We start from the raw sequence: 26,752 nt of genomic DNA on the forward strand, positions 1-26,752 counted from the left end.
TCGTTTGCTGGGCAACGCCGTCTCGTGTAAAGAATGCCTATATGCGTATTACGGATCTTAGTACACAATGCTTTCACGGCAGATGTTTAAGTCCCCTCAAAAACTTTCTGACACTATGATTTCTAGCGTTTCGATACACAAGGACTTTATAAACATTGATGCCTTACACAGGTTTGAAACTAGTCCTATTTGAGATCTTTCAAATTTTACGATTCGTATCAACTGAAATATCTCACCTCTTCTACTTAATGTATTATATCCGTTACTTAATGTATTTTTCTTGCGTTATTTATTAGCTAATAAATTTACATTGGGCTTTATAGACGGTAGGTTAAGATTCTCCCCAAAAGGGAGAGGAGGCCTTAGCCCAACAGTGGGACATTAACAGGCTGTTACTGTTACTGTTACTTATAGACGGTATATACACATAGATTGATTAAATATATCCTTATTTATATAATAAGAAATATGAAAATCATAAATGTAATATATAATAATAATAATAATAATAATAATAATAATAATAATAATAATATCCCGGGACATTATTCACACACGGCCATCTGATCCCAAATTAAGCTTGTACAGAGCTTGTACTATGGAAACCAGACAACTGATATACTACATATACTACTTTTCTTTTTTAAATACATACTTATATAGATAATTACACCCAGACTCAGGACAAACAGACATGTTCATGCACACATATGTCTGTCCTGGGTGGGAATCGAACCCACAACCTTCGGCGTGAAAGCATCTACCAACCACGCCAACCGGCTCGTCAAAATAATAATAATATGTAATAATATATGCCTTATTATTACGTAATAAAATAACAAACCACCGAGCCCTACTTCGTTTTATACACTACTGTATTTGATGAATAACAAGTAAAACACACGCCAATAAAACTGCTCCGATACAAAATGACCCAGAGAAATGAAAATGAACATTTATTTACATGATATCGCCATAATCATTTTGAAGAAATTGTTATGAGTTCCGTTATTTTATGTTTAAAAATGTTGTTGTAGTAATATGAAATATACAAATATATAATTGGTCACTATGCATTGAAGATACTAATTTGAAAAGTTTTTCTTTTTAACAAACTCCCGTAAGAAATATTAACCATTTCTTACATAACCAACACGCTAACAACCTTGGGAACTGAGATGTTATGTCCCTTGTGCTTGTAGTTACATCGGCTCAGTCACCCTTCCAACCGGAACAAAACAATAATAAGTATTTCTAATTAGTGATAGAATATGTATGTGAACGTATTCACTCTCAGACTAAAATTACAGACTTGCCGAAAGAATACTTACGTCTTATTTCAAACATTCATACGCCTTAAACGCGATTTCTAACTTATTGAATAGAAACATATTAAAAGCATGTCACTGAAAATCTTGGCAAAAATTAACCTTATTTCTGAAACGTCGAAGCAATTTCATAACGCTCTGTATACAAACAGCGTAAATAAAAATCATAAAGCGCCCTGAATTCAAAGTTTCTGCAGAAAAATTGAAAACATGAAAAGAAACGCGACGTCAGGCGTTTTAAGGATTTAATAAATTTTCAGTAAACTGTCTGAATTTTTGTTTTTCTTAAAAAAAATTACCTCGGCCTCTTAGGATTTGCAACAGCTGTTGATAAATATTTAATCACTCGCATTTTCCCACGAGTAGCTATAAAGAAAGGTATTTGGTACAGATTATTTAAACAGTAATAAAAGATTTAGGATTATATTAAATTGTTTACGTTACTCGATTACGTAAGTTACTTTTCGATATTTATCTAATACATTGTTATAATGTAAAAGAATAAAGTATCGGTTTAAATGTCCCGATGTTGTGTTAAAGTTTTTTTCTCCTTTGAAAAGGTTTGAACTTAATTCCACCACTCCAATCAAGTTGATGGATACACATGTGGCAGATTTTTATCCGATCATCTTGAGCCATCTTGGTTCTTATTATGTAAATTGGTATATATCAACTAATTTAGATGATTCGAAAACGTGTTAGTACATGAATAACAAATATTCGAATCATTATTGCAATCGATTTAATACAATCGGTATGTCAGTGTGCTGCGCATTGTACGCACACGACAAAAGCACATATTATTGTTATTTTATTACAACGTGTTTAAACAAACAGTACCGGTGAATAACTGACACGTTAATAGATTATGGTGGAATTATTGACGTCTACTTCCTGTATAATTGCCTGCCACACGTGCCTGGTACTGAATGGGCGTACAATGTATAAATTACCGGTAACCACGAACTACAATTACGCTATCAAAGAATAAACAACTACTGCGTCGTGTTTATGTAAATTATAGCAGTAAGCGTCGGTTATAAATTAACATCAATATGTAAAATTTTAATAAGTAGAAACAGTCTATAAATATCGAGTGCTGGACAAAGAGGACTTTACTTTTTTCTTTAGAAAGTAAAATGTAGACAAATTTATCACTAAAAATACCTCTATGAATATTCTTTTTTTCGTTAGAAACTATCAGAAATGTGCTTAATGTGGTATTCTTGTCAACAAAAACCCTTGCGATGGCCGTTTTTAACACGGATGGGTGGCTACGAGGTCGTTCCGAAATAACGCAACTGTATTTCTGGGGTGTGTGTGTGTTACCTCATCATATCCAGTAATGACCTGGATTAAGTAACGAAAATAGTATTTAATTTCAAGGCGGGTAAGAAAACGGTTAAAGATCCACTTAATTTAGATTTGATAGATCAATTAATTTAATGGCTGAGTGGATAAAGATGTATGTAGATCCTAACCGTAAGTCGCGAGATAAAATGCGAACCACTACCGAATCTTACATTAGGTAAGAAGGTAACAGGTGTCCAGTGCTAATAAGAAAACATTATCAGCATGTGTCGACTGAAATTTTGACTCATGAATTATCATTATAGTGAAATATGATCGATTTTTGACAGTCGAGAAAGTCTTTGTTACATATGGAACACTAATGAGCTATATATGGGTTTGGTATTGACGTTTTACTTTACTAATAATAAAACCATTATAATCTGATCATTGTCCAGCAGCCTATACAGCATTTTAACATCCTTCGTAGGTCTGTAAATTATTTTTAGGTATTGACATCCGAATTTAATATGCGATTCCCGAGGCAAGTAACAATCAAATGTACATACAGCCGAGATGGCCTAGAGGTAAGAACGCGTGAATCTTAACCGATGATCGTGGGTTCAAACCCGGGCAAGCACCACTGAATTTTCATATGCTTAATTTGTGATTATAATTCATCTCGTGCTTGACGGTGAAGGAAAACATCGTGAGGAAACCTGCATGTGTCTAATTTCACTGAAATTCTGCCACATGTGTATTCCACCAACCCGCATTGGAGCAGCGTGGTGGAATAAGCTCCAAACTTTCTCCTCAAAAAGAGGTGCGGAGGCCTTTAGCCCAGCAGTGGGTCATTCACAGGCTGTTACGGTACATACAGTAAAAATCAAACAAAGCTATCAGTTGCCGATACTTACAAATATTTCAAATAAAACTTATATTTTGAATTAGAAAGAAATAAATATTTTGCATCGAAACATAAATCGATCACAACACTTTTAGAAATTCGATAAAACGTGACCGAAATTAAATATGTCTTCGAGAACCCAATGTAATTCGGTTTTGGCAAACAATTTGCTTTGAAAACGTCACCTCTTAACGCTTCTGCGTATTAATCTTTGTCCACCGCACGACTTAAATGACGTCGACGAAATAAAGCCGGCCAACGTGCCCAGCGGCTTACGGACATTCTAACACGAGATATTTTAAATTGGTACATCATTTTACCGCCTCATTTTCATGCCACATAATTGTGTCACGTCCACTTATCCACTACTCTAGGCCCTGGTTTTAATGAGGCTGGCGTCAAAGAGAAAGTCAGTTTGGTTGGTAAAAGGAAATACGAATAAAACATGGTGTTTACTTGAGGGTCTAAGGTACAGTTTAATGAGAATTTAATGTTTATGGTAATATATTTCCGCGCCTTTCATCTATAGATACGTACAACCAACTTTACCACCTCCGTTTCACTGAATTAAATATATTCAGAAATATTAATCCTGTGACATATTTGACGGCTATTATTTACTATGTAAGTGAAAAGATAAAAATAAAAGGATTACCACGAATTACGAGAGTTAACCATGAGATAGAAGATTTTTTTATTTTTGAATTAAACGTAAGTAAGTTTTTGGGCATGTCTCATAAAATTAGAAAATATCATTATATATAATATTACTACTTTTGACGTGACAATCTAGTATTTATTTTTTCCATAAATTGAAACATAAGAAGCAGTTCATGCGACACTAAAGTTTACCATCAATTTGTTTTTATTTCATTTGTCTTCAGTTCACTTCGTTAGTTCCAAGTTTCAACGCTAATATGGTTAACCTTTCTTATTCAATCAGACCGATGCTGCATAATCCGTCTGCTTGTTATCTCCCTACAAGTAAACTACTAATTCAATCTGTATGAAATTAAAAAAAAAATCTGTGGCCTTGAGCATATTTTTGGAAAATTCGGAATCTACAGAAAAAATAAAATTGACGCTGACATAATCGTGGGGAACAGTTAGGCAATTCCTAAAAATATTTGCTTAAAAAAATAACAATCTATATCCGAAGTCCACTCGCACGGTGCATTTGGAAGACTTACTTAATGTTCGTCAATATTTATTCGACACGTTCTTAGCCGATAGTTAATAGCTGAAGTGGAAGCTTGCGCTCGAATATTGTGTAACCTAATCAATTAAACCCTGTTTACTCAGACACAATGAAGGCTTATCACAAGCGTCATCCAGCCTCCAGCGAAGGAGATTACGCTGCGACACGGCCATAATTCACTTTGACGCCTTGTATATGCTTGCAGATCAAATTATGAGACAACCTAGGGCGATGTTATAGTTAAATAGGTTTCAAATATTATTACCATCAAGTAAAAATAAGTATATTATAATGTATCATGTACTAGTGTAGGCTATTCTGCATACAATTGTTAATTTGTTTTCTTCATAATGTACATAATTAAAAAAAAAACCTTGTAATATCCTATTCCTTCTGCTCTAAAGTATGAGGCGTGTATTCAACACGTGACAGATGCGAGTTCCACACGATGCTTTCCTACACCGCAAACTACAGATGAATTATAAATTTATTTTATTTATATTAACACAAATAACAGCCGAACTGGCCCAATGAATGAAACACATGAGTCTTAATCGAAGATTGTCTCGGCGTGCACCAATGATTTTTTATATTTTATTAGCAAAAAAAATAATAATACAGTAGTAACATAGTTGAAATGTAACTGGCTTTACTTATAGTTTAGCGGCTGATTAGTTAAGTAATGATTTCTCTCTTTCTGTCACTATAGATTTGACATTCTAAAGAAGAAGACACAGGATCGTTTAATTAACGTTTATTAGTAAGGCCTAACAACATTGTTTAAAGAAAACTTTTTACATTATTCATTTCTTATACAGTACACAACTTTGGAATGAGTCTCCAGGTGGATACTATTTACAATGGAGGGCCGAATACAAAAGGGATTTTTTATATAACAATTTTTTTCGGTAAAGAAAAATGTTGGGAATTTCTCGCCTGTCGTGGAATAATAAGAGCTTCCTGGGACGCGCACTGAATAACGATTCTTTAGTAAATACTTTTTTATTAAAATGTATCTGAAATTGGGTTAAAGGAAATCTTTTATAATAACTTTTTTATTCAAAATTATTATTTATGAAGTTAAAGAAATTACAAATATAATAAAGTAAGTGCTTCATGTTTTAATAAAAATGATATAATGAATATAGGATATGTTCTTCTTGAGGGCTTGCTTATATCTTTTATCAAAATCGTTTTTGTGGTTTAGCCACGCATACAGACAAATGGACAGACAGACATACAAAGTTACTTTAGCATTTTTTAATATTAACATAAAAATATACATAACTATATACAAAATTCCAAACATGAAACCTTCATAGCGACTTGATAACGTCTGACATAAAATTGTCAAACATCAAAGTGACGTTATAAATTTTCAACGCGATTCAGTACTAGAGGAAAAAGCAATATGTTATATATATCATTTATATATAAGAAAATAAATTGTTTCAGGTATACTAAGTCAATAGACGACTTTTTTATTTCAAATCACAAAACTTTTATTTCCTTTTGTTCTTGGTTCCTGCAAAGTAGAATAGTGCTATCTCATTTCAACCAGCCAATGTTACGGTTTTAGTGAATGGTCCAGTGAGATTACTTAGGCACAAAAGGCATAACTTCTTAGATAACATGCTTAGCAGATCAATAGCAGTGTTACTGTGTAAGATATATCATTGCTAGTAGTGCGCTATCATTTGAATACTTTTATTAAGCTTTGTAAATTATATTATTTAAAAAACAAACCTAAATCTTAAAAATGGACAGCCCTAAATCTTAATAATGAAACTTAAAAGGAACCTCATATTATAAACTTATACACAGAAGTTTTTCCTTAAAATATTCTGTATATTGCTCTGTTTGTATAACATTTCATTTTAGCCTGTTGCGATTCTATAACAAACCCACAATCATCAATATTGATTCAACTGGACGTAAAGCTGTACTCAAGAATTACCACATTCCTTTCGATACAAACGGAGATATCCGAAGAAATTACTGCAGTGATACGAAGAAGAAAGCACCAGTTAACTTACATGGTTCAAAATCTTATAAAGTTGGTGAAAAAAGACGTTACTCCCCATTTCATTACAAGGGTCAGGTAAATGATTAATAATATTTTTATTTAAAGAAGAAAAAAAAACAGTTAATAAATATATACATCATGATTGTAAAAATATATGAACTGTATATCTTCAACTTGGAAGCAGTGATCGCCCAGTGGTTAGAAGACGTGAATCTTAAATTCTAACCCATGATTCCGAGTTCAAGCCCGGACAAGCACCATTGAATTTTTATGTGCTTAAGTTGTGTTTATAATTCATCTCGTACTCAATGATTAAGGAAAACGTCGTGAGCAAACCCGCATGTATAGCAGAATGGTGGAGTAAGCTTCGAACCTTCTCCCCTAAAAATGACTTGGCCCAGATGGGGGACATTTATAGTCTGTTACTTACTTTACTTTATATCATACGTCTATTAAGCCAAATCGGTAGGTCTCGTTCGTTATAAATTTCTAAACTATATTTAGAATTGGAATCAAAACACAACGATCAAGCCATTAATGAATGTTAATACAAACATTTTCGCCTCGACGATTTGAATAATCCCCGTAGTCGGCGAACGAGAATATGCTCAGGAGATAAAAATAAGAATAGAGTCGGATAAAATGGAAAACGAAGAAATATGGAGCTCCAGTTCGAGCTCGAGTGGCTTGAGCGCCGCTACGTATTTCGGAGAAATTCTCGATTGAAAAATACTGCTTTTGTACGTTGAAAGGAAATCAACGAATTGTAGAGGCAAAGATTTGTAATATCACTTTTGAATTTTTATTTGTGTTTGAATGGTTCGAACAAATTAAACTGAACTGGAGGTTCAAAATCGAGCAAGCACCATTGAATTTTCATGAACTTAGTTTGTGTTTCTAATACATCTCGTACGGTCAACCGATTATAGTGAGGTTAATGGGTCCAAATAAAGTCTGTCACACGTGGATCCACGAGACCATAATGGAGTAGCGTGGTGAAATAGGATCCAAACCTTCTCAAAATAAAGTGCATGCCTTGATCCAGCTATGGGATATTTAAATTTAGTTAATGTTACTAAGAACTGTTATGAACTGTACATATGTACATAAGTCGATCGTTGAATACTGCTTAAGAATGGAGCTCTTCATATAAAGTGCTTAGCGCAAGAAATAATTTAATTGAAATTACATTCGAAATTTGAATTTACTATATGTTTACACACAGGGATGCGTTGTCTCCCTAAACTTGTTTGTGATAATAGTATACACGCAGACGACAATAATTCAAATATTTTACTTGACGAACCGGTTGGCGTGGTTGGTAGATACCTGCCTTTCACGCCGAAGGTTGTGGGTTCGATTCCCACCCAGGACAGACATTTGTGTGCATGAACATATCTATTTGTGTTGTGTCTGGGTGTTATTATCTATATAAGTATGTATTTACAAAAGAAAAGTAGTATATGTAGTATATCAGTTGTCTGGTTTCCATAGTACAAGCTCTGCTTACTTTGGGATCAGATGGCCGTGTGTGAATATTGTCCCAGGATATTATTATTAAAAAATAGCGCGTGTTATATTATATCCAACATATAATAGTTGTTTTCTCTCGTACTGTTAACGATGGCATCAACAAATATAAATAGCGATTATACTATCTGACGTTTTTATATCCATTTCTCGCAACTTCTAGCTTTATTGCACTTGAGCAACATTTCCATTATAATAAATCGCATGTGCCGTTAAAATGATTGTATTTATGAATATAAATACGAGTATATCATAAAACCATAACATTTCTAGGAATTTAAATTTATTACTATAAAATTTTAAGTATATTATATACATATTTGCTTTTTCATATTATATATAATATACCCAATTGCGTAATAAAATCTGGCAATATTTGAACTGAAAAAAGACTAGTAGAAAAATAAATTCAGTTCAAAAATATAATAATACATTTAAATAGTAAAGTTAAAGAAAAGCTTTAAAAAACGTTAAAGTCGAAGAAAATACCTAAGTACGGATTGAGAAAATGTAGTATTACGTAGTAGCAGAAAGCACTATGCAGTAAACTGTTGGAAGGGATCCGAGTGCACAGCACTGTGTAATCCGGACAACTGGAAAGCAATACCAGCTCAGCGGGAACGAAGGAAAGAAAAATAATTAAACTGAGCTCAGAGTACCTTTCCGAAACAGAAGGCGTGTGGCTGTTGTACCTACTTGTAGTTGTTGTTTATATATTACCGACTGACTCGTTGGTCTAGTGGCTTGATGTAAGGCCGGAGACCCGGAGGTCCTGGGTTCAATTCCCAGGTCGGGCCAATAAAAAGTTATTGGATTTTTCTTTCAGAAAATTCTCAGTAGCAGCCCGGAGTCTGGAAGTTGGTAGTGTATACACTCCTGTGCCTCGGAAAGCACGTAAAACCGTTGGTCTTGCGTCTGAACTCTTTTCGGTCGTGTCGGATTGCCGTCCCATCGGATTATAAGAGTTAGAGAATAGAGAGTGTACCTGTGTTTACAAGTGTGTGCCACTTGTGCACTATAATATCTCCCGCATAGTTGGCTAATCTCTCTTGAGATCGGCCGCCGGGGCTGAAATCGGTCTGGAGGACATTATCATGAAAATTGGCATATATATATTTTAATTGTGGTTTCTATATTTTGCCACTAGATCGCACTGCAACACATCAACTTCTATACAGTTCGATCACCATTGCAATTGGTATTATATAAAAGCTCCTGTTTCCTTAAGTATGTGAAAAGGCTATTTATCTCGTAGTACTAAAACATTTAGCAATCAAAAGAAGATCTACCTTAAACAATATTTAAGCATTCGGATGAATTTGATGCATTTTTAATATTACAACTTTTTGAAATAAAATTGCGAGTTCTTAATTTGAATAAAAGGTCAGATTGTGCGAGCGTGTGTACCAATTGTTTAACGCGGGCTTCACCTTGAACTAACCCTGTTCCAATCCAATTACGTAAGAAATTGGAGTAAGCTCACCCATCTCACTAATGGACGACGGGACGAGATTGGGAAGTCGCTATCAACATTAGACCCAATCTTAGAAATTATCACAACGTTCCCATAAAATAACATTCACGATCACGCTATATATACATATTCATATATAGGTCTAAGCATTAATGGAGCATTACTTATAAACGTCGCTTAGCGGCTGTTTAGTTAAATTGATTTCTGTCTACTTTTTCTCTCATCATTGATTTGACATTCGAAAGAAGAAGACACAGCATTGTTTAACTAATCACCCACTAAACACTGCTTTTATATAAGGCCATAAAAGTACAATCATTCTTTAGCTTATTTGGAATTAATATATTGGAGGCGCATTGGCGATTTAAGGGATGGTTAATATTTCTGGTAGTAACCGCTTACCTGCCTACCTATAAAAAAATCTCAAGCCGATATCACTCAATACTGTATAATAATATTGCTGTATTTTATTATATTGCTGTGCTCTGATTTGAAGGTTGTGCCCAATGTTATGTAATGCGCCCACCTGATCCGACATTTATAGATCATGGGTTTTTGTGCGAATGAAAAATACATTTGCAATAATGTAATTCAAATAATAAAATAATTCTCAGAAGAACTTCAAAGTTAACCTAACCCATAAACATTGTCGCAGTAAGTTCCCTCCGCGTACAAACATTAGTCACCTCGAGACGAAAACTATTTATCTTTTTTTAGAAAACGTAGTAGTTTTAAAGTAAAATATGAATTGTTCTACTAGTTGAGAGAGTCTCGATATTTCAGCTCGGACGTTGGCCGTTTAATCCGGGATTAAGGCGATTCCGATGGAACGGTTTCAACGATTTGTAAACGGTTTCGCTGTTCACGTTTAATGGTAGTGTTTGTATGATGGGATTTAATTTGTGCATTAATTGTCATATGCAAATAATTTTATGATTTAATAAATATGAGTCCATCTGGCATAGTCGATTTAAACTTATGATCGTTAGAGCAGAAAAATATCGTGTTTAAGTTAGCATGATTCGAATGAAATATTGCTACGAGTATATTCATCAAACCGCAGCGGCGTGATGGAATCAGTTCCAAGTTCTTATTAGAGCCACTGCTTGGGGGTGAGACGTTACTTTACTATAATACAATACATATTTGGAGATTTAATTTGATTAGGTTTCGATTTATCAAGCGTCAAACTCCATAATATGCAAAAACACTTACAATATGTAAATTTATTTAAATAAGTTTAACTTATCCGAGACGTTTTAACATTTTCACTAAAGTCTTACAAAAGATTTTGTTACCAAAGAATATTTATCCTTGTCTTAGTTGCTTCGGATATTTTGTAGAAATTAATGTTTGAAACATCACACGAAGCGATATTTTAGTCGTGAATTTTGGACGGAAAGTGTATTTTGTGAGTTGAAACTTAAATATATTCATACTACGTATTTCATAATTTTACTTATATTAGCGAAGTAATTCCGAGACGAGCTTGTATACGAAGCGCTACGATAAATCAACTTTTAAAATGTTCATCTCAAAAGGAAAAGGCTCCTGTTCGTCCGTAGGGAATTTATTTATTTGTAGTTAAATAGAACACGTAATTTTCAATGTAGTTTTAAACTCGATCGAGACCTTTAGCATGAAAACGCAAAATGATTATATTGATATAATGTCAACAATATTTATAATTTTTTTTTTATAATATAGGTAGGCGGACGAGCATATGGGCCATTTGATGGTAAGTGGTCACCAACGCCCTTATACATTGGCATTGTAAGAAATGTTAACCATCGCTTACATCGCGTATGCGCCACCAACCTTGGGAATTAAGATGTTATGTCTCTTGTCCCTAAATATTCTATAAAAAAAATCAGGCAACTAATCTATACTAATCTACCAATTTAATATTCACTTGAAAATTAGAGTGCGGCACCACATCGGCTGTTTTCACGATGCGTTTTACGATCTCGTACAATGTTATGACCTCGCCCTTACATAATAAATCTATCATACCTATATAATGTTCTATGAATAATAAAAATAAAAACTTACGAAAAGAGAAAAAAAAATACAACCTTACTAAAGCGCGTACGTGATTAATAAATGTAGTGGAAATAGGATTATAAATATCTCGGCGTTTTCTTTCGTTACAACGTTTATAAAGGGGACACCTTCTAAATAATGGCTTTTAATAAGTATTCTGTAAGCGTAAAATGGAATGGAAAGGAATCATGCTGAATTAACGTAATAGGGCGATAACATGAGACGATTATATACGATCAACTGCTAAATCGAAAGCAATTTAAGCCGAATTATAGCAGCAAAATCGATTTATTGTATAATTTTTTGTACACGAATATTTGTAAAAAAAAACCACAAGCGATCCTATTCCATAATATGTGACTATAAGCCTTATCTGTGAGGAAGAACAATAATAAATTTTTTAACACTTTCACAAAATGATTATAGCATGTATTTTTACATATAATAACTAATAACATTAATGACAAACATTTTTAATTTATAAGAGATTTATTTGCTTTTTCTAGTCGAAGGCGGAGTGGGTGGTCGCTAGAGTTGATGACATACTTAACTGGGGCAGGAGAGGTTCCCTCTGGCCCCTGACTTTCGGCCTAGCGTGCTGCGCTTTAGAGATGATGCATTACGCTGGACCTAGGTAATACCTACCGATACTATTTTACTATATCATACAATAATGCAAATTTCATTTATAAAATTTTATATTTTTTTTTTTTGTAAAAACAGTACCCAAGTACTGAGTTTTGTTTACCGTTTCTTTTTGATAAAATCTACATTCGAAGCGATTTTAACTTAACATACATAAGTAAAATATAATCCTGTGAAAAGGCAATTTAAAAGTCCCCGTAAGATTCAACTTGAATAAAGTGGGAAATATAAAAGGTTTTGAGTTGATTTCATAACAAAAACAAATAAGTCACAAGAAACGACATAATTTTATAAGTATGATTGATAAATCTTTACTAGTATTAGAAATGCAAAGGCAACTCCCTGCAAAGGCAGTAAAAAGTCTGTTGTTTTCACGGCTAAACCGACCGATTTTGATGAAATTTGGTATGAAACAAGTTTGATACGCCAAAGAAGGTCATATGTTTTTTATACCTAACTTTCGGCCCCATCTACACCCCCCAAAACGCGTGCGAAAATTAATTTAATAATATATAAGATTAGTTTTGCCTCAATTGTCTATTTTCTCTCTGTATAATACAATACGTAATATTTCGCCGTCCTTATCCGTAATCACCTTGATTTCACGGCTACGGTAACTGAAGCGAACGATACCGAACCGAGTAAACGATATGAGATCATTATCTGAAACCGAAGCTGGCTACGACATGCAACACCTTTTCACGATCACGAGTATCATTTTTAATCTGTATTTATGTTAAAAAGCTCGACAGTTTGTATGTTTTTAACAGTAATATGAGTAACTTGCCTGTGCTATTTGAAATATACGTTTATCGAGGAAGGTAAGCTGTGTAGCTTCGCGCTACGGTCCTGAGGAATTCGCGCTAAGAATCATTAAGCAAAAACGGCACCCACTCTCGTAGCTATATTAATAATATTTCGACCACATTGGCCTATCTCAAGAAAGATTAGTTAAGTACGGAGTACATACTATAGCTTTGCATTTAATATAATGACGTAAAACGACGCCAAAGTACTTCTGAGGTCATGCTTGGATAAAATATATTTATATTTGATAGACGAAACTAACTTTTACAATATATATTTAAAATTTAGGCCGAGGTAATGGGCCGTTACATTATTCTGTCAACCATGAGATCCCTTATCCCTTAGGATTTACGTCCCTTTTGTGCGTAATTAAAGTCACGTTCAATTTGAAGCGAATTTAAATGGCCTAAACGAATTCCTTAAATCTAAAGCTTAAGTGCGGAATGGATGGGGAATGGTAAGGGATGAAAAATACAACTACTTTTATCATTATTCATTTTGTAAGTCATTATGCAAGATTAATTTTAAACTACCCTCGATTCGTAATATTGATTATACCGAGAAGCGAAGAAATTAAATTATATTAAATTATTATTTTAAGTATTAAAGATACTTGGAAAATCGTAATAGAAGTTATGATACAGTGATCCATATTCGATAACCGAAAAATTGATACAATTATTTTGATTAAATTGTCACTATTTGTTTTTAATGCAAAATATTACTTGAACTAGAAAAAGATAATCCTCTATCAGTATGAAAAATAAAACTCAACTCCCTTTTCGCCAAGTTATTAACAGCAATGATTATTAAAAGGCAGATAAAAGATCAATAATGTCTCCAATCTTCCCAATCAACACATTTTCGATAATCTTTTAGAAATTCGGAAAAAGATTTTCTATAAATTACAATGAAATTACAATTATTTTTAATAAATTTGTGTCAGTAAAACTTTTAAAAGGTTTTTAACATTCGATAAAATGATATAAATTTGATCATTAAAATATCTGGTTAAAATTTGTAACACAAAAACATTATTTCTTTACATATGAATTAATATTTAATGAGAGAAATAGCAATTAATTAAGATGTATTCTAAAATTCTTAATAAATAGACAGCAAAAGGCCGGGCTGTGTGAGGCATTCTGACCTGAGTATTTCAACAAAGATGCCTGGGGTCAAGCATTTCCGCTTAATTACGTACTCGAGCGCGCAAGCCTTCGAATTAACACATTTATGTCACGACTGCATGTCAGTCTTTATTTACCTTTAGAATATATTTATTTTAACCTGATGCCCCGCTTGCGTTGCAATGCCTTTGTTTGCGAGCTATAAACTAAATATGACTTACGAAGAAATATTAACCACAATTAAAACACCTTAAAGGGCCGAGGTACCACCGTCTTAAGAAACTATGATATTGTGTCTCATGTGCACGTCGTTTTTTTTTATTTTTTTTTTTTTATAGAATAGGAAGGCGGACGAGCATATGGGCCACCTGATGGTAAGTGGTCACCAACGCTCTTAGACATTGGCATTGTAAGAAATGTCAACCATCGCTTACATATCCAATGCGCCACCAACCTTGGGAACTAAGATTTTATGTCCCTTGTGCCTGTAATTACACTGGCTCACTCACCCTTCAAACCGGAACACAACAATATCAAGTATTGCTGTTTTGCGGTAGAATATCTGATGAGTGGGTGGTACCTACCCAGACGAGCTTGCACAAAGCCCTACCACCAGTAACACTTTACACTGACTCACTCATACTTCAAATATAAACATAACAATACTAAGTTTTGCTTGGCGGTACAATATGTGATAAATGGGCAGTGCCTACGCAGACAGGTACAAAGCCCTATCTCCAAGTAAAAAAAATGCCAATAACAACTATCAAAATTTCAAGTAAATAGTTCTTTAGCGTTCTTCTATTAGATACGACATGGATCGCTTCGGCATGGTCTTCCGAGGGACACCGCGTCAGACTGACGTTATCATCGTCGCCGGCACCGTCACCAACAAGATGGCGCCGATTCTACGTAAGACATATGACCTGATGCCTGAGCCCCGATTCGTGGTGTCGATGGGTAGTTGCGCAAACGGCGGTGGTTACTACCATTATACGTATTCGACTGTTCGCGGTGCTGACAGGATTATTCCGGTAATTGGTTATTGGACTTATGTTTAATATATGTATAAATAAATTTCTCACTGCTGCACAAAGTCTTCATTTCCTTTGAGGACAAGATTTGTAGCTTATTCCATCAGGCTGCTCCAATACAGGTTAGAAGCTACACATGTAATAGAATTTCATTCTCTACAAGTAGGTTTCGTTACGATGTTTCCTTTAATCGCCGAGCAAATATTAAATGAATTATGAACTTCGCAATCTTCGTATTAGATTTATGTGTTATAGCTAGAGGGCTATCATACTTCTTTACTGTAATATAGATATATAGACAGATAGATCGTTATTCGTCACGGTAGCTAACGTTGCAAATTAAATAAAAAAATCAATCAATCAATCAATCAACAGCCAACCGTAGTCCACTGCTGAACATAGACTCTCCCCCGGTCCAAAGCAACAATTAAATAAACGTTTTTCTATAATTCGTATTGTTTAGGTCGACATATACGTGCCCGGTTGTCCACCGACTGCTGAAGCTCTGCTTTACGGGATGCTGCAACTACAGAAGAAAGTGAAACGAATGCGCATGTGTCAGATATGGTATCGACATTAATGAGTCCTTTATTATTACTGTTTTAATAAATATTATCATGATATATATAAATGTGATTGATTTGTTATCGCTGATACAAATATATAATACAAACTATTTCTAACTCATAATTCATCATCACATCAGATTTCCCATCTTAGTGATCAGCGTGCGCAACACGTAGGTTTTTACCAGCTAGTTCCACCCTTTTTATTTTTTTTATCGCTGGAAAAACGCGTTACGAGTTTCCCCACGGGAACAGTTGGGGTATGTGAGGCTCGCCGGTGTCCAAGGCGCCGAGTGCGCCCCGAACAGCGGAATACCTACTAAAAAACAAGCGGTACTCTTTCCGTCTTAACGAGGGGCGCCACGGGATCGCTTTCGCATGCTACGGTGACGCAGCTAGTTCCACCCTGTCGTATTAATTGCTCTTCGTGAATATTTTTGATATATTTGATATATTTGTAAAAACGATCCAGAATTTTCTAGAAATTTTGAACTACTTATCGTATTATTAAAAAAATAGGAAGAATTTTAAACAAACGGCTGCTCGACTTTACAAAATTTTAGAATAAGAATTAAAAATATTTATTTTCTAACAATATAGCGCGTGGTGTTGCATGCATATGCATTAAAAATTAGTGGCATATCCACTATACTGGTTCGAATGGTAGAGTCAATTATTGTACGTTTTGTTTTTATAATAAGCTTTCAAAATCACGAAAAATATTGATGTATTCTATAGTAAAAAAAATAACCTTGGCTTTGTTTTACAAGTAGGATAAAACATATAACCTATTTATCTAACTTCTATTAAACTAACTACTAACTTCAGCTTACTCGTATCTGAAACTTGTAGTGTGTCAAATTTCACTACAACAAACAAACATCGTAACACACCCCCCCCCATCCGTACATCCTTAAACGGAGGGATGGAATTCAATTGAAGGTTTTCCGTTCAGTTTACTTACTCAATTAAACGTCGTATCTTTTCAAACATTTTAAACGGAGCGCGAATGTTATTTAAACGTTGACGTTATATTGCATTGATAACATACAGAAATGGTAGATGAAAAGAGATGAGTATCGCTTTCCACTAAATACACAATGCTATACTACGCTGTTTTTAAAATTAATTCAATTTTAGCTGCAATATAAATGACTGTCACCTTTGCGTAAGTTTGTAATAAATGAGCAAAAGAAAGCCGAGATGGCCTAGTGGTAAGAACGCGTGAATCTTAACCGATGATCGTGGGTTCAAACCCGGGCAAGCACCACTGAATTTTCATGTGCTTAATTTGTGATTATAATTCATCTCGTGCTTTACGGTGAAGGAAAACATCGTGAGGAAACCTGCATGTGTCTAATTTCACTGAAATTCCGCCACATGTGAATTCTACCAACCCGCATTGGAGCAGCGTGGTGGAATAAGCTCTAAAAAAAAAAAAACCTTCTCCTCAAAAAGAGGAGAGGAGGCCTTTAGCCCAGCAGTGGGACATTCACAGGCTGTTACGGAGCAAAAGAAAAATTTTTGGTGTTTGAATAATATTTTCTTCAATAAAACCATCAAACAATTTTAAACAACTAAATCTTTATAGAAGCGAAATTGCAATGCAAGTAGAAGCTAACAACAAAAAAGGATTATTTAAAAAGAGCGAGTAAAACGTTTTATTTCATATGGTCGATGGAACTGGTAATTAAATCATCGCGCTACATATCCAAAGGAGAGTCGGTACGGATATAAGAGACCCGTAGGCGTGTTTCATTACGCGGAGGCACGTACGAGCAACGAACGGTTTGAAATGATCTAGTTTCCAACTGCGAAGCGGTTCTTACTTAAGTTATTTTTTTTTATATTGCGAAAACATTTTATTAAAACAATCCTATGTATGTGTATGTATATAAAGTATATGCGTTAATGTCACTGGGTCTTTAAGATTTAGAAGAAATAATTATTATATTTTTTCAATGTAGCGATTTTGGTTAGGAGAATTGTCGTTGATGACAAGCCGGTTGGCGTGGTTGCCTTTCACGCCGAAGGTTGTTCGTTCGATTCCCACCCAGGACAGACATTTGTGTGCATGAACATAACTATTTGTCCTGAGTATGGGTGTAATTATCTACATAAGTATGTAAATACATACTTATGTAAAATTCTTGTGTAAATACACAAGAAAATTAGTATACGTAGTATATCAGTTGTTTGATTTCCATAATACAAGCTCTGCTTAATTTAGGATTAGATGGCCATGTGTGAATAATGTCCCAGGATATTATTGTTATAATTAATTTTAGTCTAAAACTCAAAGTTAGTTTTACAAATTTTCATCTTAGTTTTAATGTACTGTAATGTCTTAGGTTTAATATAAAAACCATCTACAAAGGTGAATTGCAAAAGAATCAAAGTACGCTTTATTCAAGTAGATTTTAACGGGCATTTTTGAATGGTCATGTTACAGGATCATATTAAATGTAAAATTACCGCCGGTTCCGAATGTAGAATCTTCTGAGAAGAATCGACAAAAGACGCTTTTCCATCAATTAAATACAACTAAACTAATAAAAAAAATACTAATTACACGTTTTTTACCATCTATATAAACTTGTGTTGAATAGTATAACTTATTTACTAATCATATTTAACAAAACATTTTAATTTATAAATCGGCCAAGTTCAATATCATCTATGGAAATTTATTACAGGAACGATTACATTTCGTCCGGAAGGATTTATTGACTTAGCGGCGTCGGAAACTTGGTTATCATATTTCCTTTTCACGCTTTCAGTAGCTGATATACAACATTAGTTATTGTATCGATAAACATCGGTACTTTTTATCGCTGTGTCCGGTACGAAAGGTAACATAGTGTTCCTAATTAATAATAATAATAGTCCTCCAAACCGATTTCGGCCACGGCGGCCAATCTCAAGAGAGAATAGCCAACTGCGCAGGCCTTATTATAGTGCACACGTGTGTACGCAAACACAGGTGCACTCTCTATTCCCTAACTCTCATAACCCGATGGGACTGTAATCCGACACGACCGGAAAGAGTTCAGGTTAGGACCAACGGCTTTGCGTGCTTTCCAAGGCACGGGAGTATTCACACTACCAACTTCCAGACTACGGGCCACTATTGCGAATTTTCGACAGAAAAACCCAATAACTTTTATATTGGTCCAACCTGGGATTTGAACTCAGGACCTCCGGATCTGCGGTCTTACATCTAGGCACTAGACTAACGAGGCAGTCAATTTGTTCAGTTCCTAATTACAATCACAGCATAACAGCTACAGTTCCCGTAGTTGGTAAGTAATGGTTTACACACTAACAGTAAGCAAAAAGCAAGCAGCAAGTTGCTATGGTTAATTACCATTATATATTCTAAAACAACAAACTCAAAGCTCAACGATAATAAGAAGTAATTATAACTCTTAAATGAAACACGCATCGAAATAGCGTATCGCTGTTGAAAGCCGACAACGGCTTTCAACATTGATTGAGAACGGAGTGAGTATGTACTGAGTATCAATAGATTAATTTCTCATGATCACCACAACTACGAATCCATGTTAACAAAAAATAGACTAACAGAAATTAGATTCAATAAGTCAATGACATTTGATATTGATGCAAATATGGCCGATTCAAGTTTTCTGTAATAAAAATAATGAAATAATAATTAGAACTATTCTACATGAATTTAAAAAGATTTATACACCGGCATACAACTCTTGACGCGAAGATGGATTTATTGTTTCTTGCGGGTTGTTGATAGAATTTACATTCGAATCCGGCGCCAGCTTTATTACATTTTAATTTAGAATTGGCGATTAAAGTAAGTTTATACCTGCCTTTAGTTTAATGTTTGAGCTAACAATTAAATAAGCCATACAATTTGTGGCAACCTTCAATAGACTAATAAGTAGTAGCCTGTGAATGTCCCACTGCTGGGCTAAGGCCTCCTCTTGTTTTTTAGAGGATAAGGTTTAATAAACTAATTCTTCACAATTTTTGGAGTAGATAAGTAGTTTATTTTCACCATTTGTTTGAACGAAAGACATTTACATGTCTTGATAATCTAAATGTTTTTTTTTTCTAGAATAGGAAGGCGGACGAGCATATGGGCCATCTGGTGGTAAGTGGTCACCAAACGCCTTTAGACATTGGCTTTGTAAGAAATGTCTACAATCGCTTACATAGCCAATGCGCCACAAACCTTGGGAACTAAGTTTTTTTGTCCCTTGTGCCTGTAATTACACTGGCTCACTCACCCTTCAAACCGGAACACAACGATATCAAGTATTGCTGTTTTGCGGTAGAATATCTGAACCTACCCAGATGTCTGGGTCAAGCTGCAATGCACACCATCTTTTGTATACGAACAAACGAACGTTTGATATACGTATAGTCGAAAGCTTATTTTTTACCGTGACGTAAGAGTGATCTTGAACTAACGGTTAGGTTAATTAATTGCCAAGGTAATACGTCCACTTTAAATAGGGTTGTGTTACCTTTGAACTTTAGTCACACAACGCGTATTTTTTAAACAAGCGGTGTTCTACGCATTTGAATATGAGTGAACGTTATTGGCACTGTGAAAAACAAACCATTCTCTCCACAATAACTATTATTTTTCTCAGATTGTGGGATGGGTAGCTTTATTCTTTAAGAAACATACATATACTGGTGGTAGAGCTTTGTGCAAGCTCGTCTGAGTAGGTAGCACCCACTCATCAGATATTCTACCGCAAAACAACAGTACTTGGTGTTGTTGTGTTCCGGTTTGAAGGGTGAGTGAGCCAGTGTAATTACAGGCACAGGGGATATAACATCTTAATTCCCAAGGTTGGTGGCGCATTGGTGATGTAAGCGATGGTTAACATTTCTTACAATCCCAATGTCTATGAGCGTTGGTGACCACGTACCATCAGGTGGCCCATATGCCTTCCTATTCTATAAAAAAAAAATCCCTCATCAGACCTTTCTAAGGTCTTTCTAAAAAAATTATAAAGGTCTGATGAAAAGGGTTACATATATATTTATATAAGATTCAGTTGACAACCCTAGGTTGTAAGCATTACCGTTTTACCAAAGAGGCGAGTGGAGTTCTGTTCATACATTGCAAGCTCTCACCCCATTTTAGGAAGTAGGCCATAAAGAATGGATATTAAAGTCTTCCCTACGGCGACTGAAGTTACGATTCATGCATGATTAATATGCTCTTTATATGTCTTTGAATATTCAGGCAAACTTTTGTTTCCATTTTCATGTTTTATTTTATAAGATATTTTTTACCCTTTTTAAACAATGTAATACTCATATAATTTATATTTGATAGAATAATTTAATTTTATCGATCGAGACGTTCTTGTGAAAAAACTATTTAGATTAAGTATTTTTAAATTTTAATTTGAATGAATAAAATACAAACAATGACTTTGAAATGTATTTTGATAATTGACAAGTAGCCGGCGTAGCCTTAGTCATAGTGATCCATACTTTGTGTACTGTTACTCTTTCTTTTAGGGAACCGTACCGATAGCTCCAATTCTCGGCCCATTTGGTTCAAACCCTGGATCTTTGCAGATATATATATATATATATATATATATATATATATATATATATAAACAAAACATGAAAATCATTGTAGTTATAGAAAAATGACCAAAATTACTAAAACTGTGTCACAAATAAACCGATCTATAAGGCTGTTGTAATAAATCCATTAAATCTCGAAATTTAATTATGATTAAGATATTGTTAACTCTTTTTTTTTTATAAACAAACGCAAAAGTATAGCTCGGTTAAAATTTAATTTCCCTAAATATCCCGAGCAACAGACAGGTTTAACCGCCTATAAGGAACAATGGCATCGTAACATTTTATGGAGTTCGGTTATAAGGCACGGCGGCGTGGCGCAGTGATAAAACACAGCACTTTTAAAATATACTTCTTCAATTTAAATTCTTACACCGACGTCTATATATATAAAATCGATAATCTTGATTTTATATTTCAAAGTTTTAATTTATATGCATGGGGTCAATTCTTTATATACACCGAAATACTGTTACATAAAACAGCATATGATTATAATTATAGAAAAATGACCAAAATTACTAAAACTGTGTCACAAATAAACCGAGCTTATACTGTAAATTATCTATAAAACAAATGCATGGATTGAAGATATACAAAAAAAATATTTAATTAGATTACAATACTTACGAAACATTCCATATAAATAAAGGTAGAAGAGGGTTGTTACCTGAAATTAAATGAAAAACGAAATTAACAAAGTGTTATATAACGATGTAAATGAGGACAAAAATTGAAGTACCTACGCTTTGTTAAGTTTTATCTTCGATACAGGAACATTACTTGTGAATAATGCTTTGTATTTTCATAAATATATAAAGAAGGAATTTGCGATTGCAGATTTTATTATTTTTTAAGCACAGTGCTATTCTGTAAGGACTCGTTTCATTACTCATCCGTGAAATGTTGACAACCCATATGGTGATATTCTGCTGTTATAGATGTATGATATGGTCAATGTCGCATATAACTTTTTGACATTTCACGAGTGTCTTCTGTGTTAAGTTACAAGTTGCTGTTCTCACATAATAGCCTTTATGATAATAACGCAAGCTGTCAAACATATTTTTCGTGTATATCAAAGTTATATTAAACCCTGCCAAAATGTTCATATTATTTTAAAAAAAGTGTTCAAAATTTCAGAAATAAATTTTATAATGTTAATTCTGGGAACTTTATGGCAAAACATTTCTTGAGGCGTACGTCTACATATTACCGAAGTGAAAGATGCATTATCATGATTTATATTCACGCACACATTTTAACATTAACATATGACAATACATTTCGTTTACCTTATCGAAATAAATATGTGAAATATGAGTAAGTGTTTTAAATTCACTTAGAATTGACTCAGATTTGAATTATTTAAAAGTCATAGTATTATTTAATAGTTCGTAGTATATGTGGAAATCATATTTTATTACTAAATGGATTACTGGAATATTTTTACTTTTCGAAATGTTTTCGATCAAATCAATGAAGTCACAGTCAAATTTGCTTTGTTTTTGAGTTTAGACTAAACACAATTGTTTTTTTTTTAAACCTAATGAAAAGACGAACAGAAATTATGTCATTTATACGAGTAATAAAAAAGGGAATAATACTATCAGCTCGGATGTGGCGTTGAAACAAAACCAGCGAAAGCATTTCCAACGTGTTATCAGCAGGCGGCGAGCCAGCTAAAAGTTAGCCAAATTATTTCTTTCTGACCGTCACATATTATATTATAGTGATGATGAAGAGTTGTAAATTAAAACTGTTTAATATAAAATATTTAAACTATTGGAGGCGACAGGACTAAATTGTATGCACACAACCGGGACTATTAGCGCACCTTGAAAAAGGCCTATGACCGGCAGTGGTTTCCGATTGGCTGAATACTCGTGATATAATAAAGGCAGCACAATTTTAGCTTTACTTAACTCTACAGTCACATTTTATAATCTTGACTTTTTGTTAACAACAATTTCCTTCCACTTCGAATAACTTCCGTTGGTAATACAATCAATATTGTGAGACAATGACTGAGAGAAAATAATTACGTCTTAATTACACATAATGGCTGATTGTTGGCTGTGTCGCTACGCACTTATCGAGACGTAACGTTATTTAACTATGACATAACACAAGCCATTTATATTTGAGATTTATAACACGCGATCTTCGTACATCCTAGTCAGTTTTGTATTACATATATTGTAATAATATCATATTATTATTATTGTGTACGATTTTTGATCATTAGCAAAGTATAAGTTTATGAATCGCTTTTGTTAGACTATTACGCTTAGCACTGGAGATAGAAATAAAGTTATATATTTTTAAAAGTCTTTTTTTATAAGAGCCGAGATGGCCCAGTGGTAAGAACGCGTGAATCTTAACCAATGACCGTGGGTTCAAACCCGGGCAAGCACCACTGAATTTTCATGTGCTTAATTTGTGATTATAATTCACCTCGTGCTTTACGATGAAGGAAAACATCGTGAGGAAACCTGTATGTGTCTAATTTCACGGAAATTCTTCCACATGTGTATTCCACCAACCCGCATTGGAACAGCGTGGTGGAATAAACTCCAAACCTTCTGTTCAAAAAGAGGAGAAGAGACCTTTAGCCCAGCAGTGGGACATTGACAGGCTGTTACGGATTTTTATTTGTGACAGGATACCAGAGTGAATAAATTTAATTCAGTCTTATTATATGGTGTAAAAATAGAACATTTTACTCAGTACATCCAAACACACTCACACACACCCATGGTCCAGTCTATATTTAGTACGTTTTATTTTCAATGTGAAAATTTTACCTAATACTCTAAACAATGAAACTAAACTAGTCATATAAATATTAGTATTGATGTTTATAGATTTTTTTTTAGAATCCATATAATAATTAATTTATATGTAATACAAACGCTGCCTAGAGTATGTTTAGTTAAACACTGGTTGGCTCTTTCTGTCACTATTGATATGACAATCAAAAGAATAAGACGTGCGTTGTTCAACGAATGAGCCGCTAAACAAATTTATGTAAGACCGTAAGATTCGACCACTGAACACTAAAAATAAAAAATACCTAAATTTAATCTCGTTATAAAAACAAATAGTTCCGAAATAAAGCAATCGCAAATTAACTAATTGCCTAATAAATTCGCCAGCTGCTTGGTGCTCGCTGCTGGTTCCATCTAATTTATCGGCCGAGGTCACGCTGCAGGTGAGAGTCAGACGCTCGTTAGACGGTCCGGCGTCACGCGATGACTCAAGCGGACAGGTCGCGTTTACTGTGACCACATTTCACCGTTTTTACCGGATAAAGATAGACGACGTGTCGATTCAGCGGATTAAAATGAATGTACACGTAGCGATTGACAATTACGACTGTAGAAAAGGTAAAAGTGTATGGTAAATGTATCACGTGATCAACGTATACGTATTCCATTAAATAAATTAAATAAAAGAGAAGTTTGAAATTGCTTCGAGAATTGTCGAATACACTTTGCCTAACATCCCAGAAACGTATTCTATATCGGTTTGCTCCAGTTTAGCGCAATCTAATTCAGACATGCAATGATTTTATGATTGTTATACTGTACGTCCTTTATATCGCATATATATGAAAATTTAAATTTCTTTGGGCGCGTTGGGTGTACGCAGGTGCTTACCGGACATGGCTGTTTCGGTAAGTATCTGCACGACATAGCGCGGCGGGAGGTGTCACCCCCCTGCCACGAGTGTGGTGCGCCATTCGACACGGCGCATCACACCCTGACGGAGTGTGCCGCGTGGGGGCACCAAAGGCATTCCCTGGCGGCGGTTGTTGGAGGAGATCTCTCCTTGCCGAGCATCATCGATGCTCGGAAGCGAGGGGTGCTGGTCGGAGATGGTCTCCTTCTGCGATAGTGTGATGTCACAGAAGGAGGCTGCGGAGCGGGCGCGGGAAGAAGATGCCGCTGCAGACCCGATCCGCAGGAAAAGACCGGGGAGAAGAAAAAGGCGCTATGCACACCTTCTCCCCCCGCCACAATAGTCGCCGCCGCGACTAGGGAGGGTTCACAGTACCCTGGGAACCCTCCCTAGAAAATGGAGGCCCGCATAGGCGGCCGTCAGAGCGCCACGGTAGCATGCGAAAGCGATCCCGTGGCGCTCCTCGTTAAGACGGAAAGGGTACCGCTGGTTTTTTAGTGTGTATTCCGATGTTCGGAGCGCACTCGACGCCTTGGACACTGGCGCCACAGTCCCACATACCCCCCCACTGTTCCCGTGGGGGAAACGCGTAATGCGTTTTTCAAGAATTAAAAAAAAAATGGGCGCGTTGGGTGTACAATTACAAGAATCGAATTTGAGTCAACGATTCAGTGGAACGTTTGAGAGAACTTATTCTGACGCAAAATGTTGCACTTATGTTACTGGAACTTATCGTGTTTTTTTAATTTTTTGGTGAAATGTTACAAACTAACCTATAATTATTATAGTGCATATGGAATTTCAGACCGCATGATAAAAAGCGAGGACTCACGAGGACTGTGAGAAGAAAAAACAAGAAAATTTCAAATATCAATTCATGATGATACGTTACATCGATCCTTATTTTGTTCCATCAGTGTTACCATTTAAACCGATATCGCCTATCGGTTAAAATTAAATTCTGATTCGATTACGGGTTTTGCTGTAGATATTAAACAAACGACGTGCAGTTATAATAACATTTATTATATAACTATTTATTAATTGATTATTACTGGGTATATAGAAAATTAATTTATGAAAAAAAAAACTTTTCTTTTGTTTTAAACAAATGATTATATGTTTTATGTCTGCTATCAATTTTATTGTTACGCTCCAAATAGACGATCTACATTTAATAGCAGGTTATTGACATACGTTTAATATGTATTGTAATATCGTGATTCATACGTGTATATTACAAAATATAGGCAATGCTACATTGAATTGGTAACAATATTACTGATTTGTTAGAAATGATTAAAACAAAACACAACTGTTTGGATCGCGTCAAAACATAAATAAATCGGCGAAATAAACTTATTCTTTGATTAACATTCATTGGCGGATATGACTGAATTGTCCTATAACTTTTCTACATTCAATAAAAACTTGCTAAATCTACGTTTAAATGCTTCAAATGTAGAAACTCTCATAAAATAATTAGATCAGA

The 26,752-nt window shown here is 34.6% G+C and overlaps 2 protein-coding genes across 4 annotated transcripts in view; one reads left to right on the plus strand and one right to left on the minus strand.

Annotated features, from left to right (window-relative positions):
• Positions 1–26,752, minus strand: part of LOC126776087 (phosphofurin acidic cluster sorting protein 1) — a 130,505-nt gene that overhangs the window by 20,373 nt on the left and 83,380 nt on the right. The gene's annotated exons all lie outside the window — the stretch shown is intronic.
• On the plus strand, positions 6,306–15,992 carry LOC126776052 (NADH-quinone oxidoreductase subunit B 2-like). The gene is made up of 5 exons (XM_050498318.1): positions 6,306–6,313; positions 6,605–6,824; positions 12,303–12,430; positions 15,187–15,412; positions 15,876–15,992. Exons 1-5 carry the CDS (start codon positions 6,306–6,308, stop codon positions 15,990–15,992), a joined length of 699 nt encoding a protein of 232 aa, XP_050354275.1.

The sequence above is a fragment of the Nymphalis io genome, chromosome 19 (assembly GCF_905147045.1).
Source record: "Nymphalis io chromosome 19, ilAglIoxx1.1, whole genome shotgun sequence".
Classification (NCBI taxonomy): domain Eukaryota; kingdom Metazoa; phylum Arthropoda; class Insecta; order Lepidoptera; family Nymphalidae; genus Nymphalis; species Nymphalis io.

Bases quoted from the DNA above. Each gene is read 5' to 3' on its own strand.
- LOC126776052 (XM_050498318.1), top strand. The intron at 6,825-12,302 runs GTAAATGATTAA...TGCTTTTTCTAG, and splicing joins CATTTCATTACAAGGGTCAG to TCGAAGGCGGAGTGGGTGGT. The intron at 12,431-15,186 runs GTAATACCTACC...TTCTTCTATTAG, and splicing joins ATGCATTACGCTGGACCTAG to ATACGACATGGATCGCTTCG.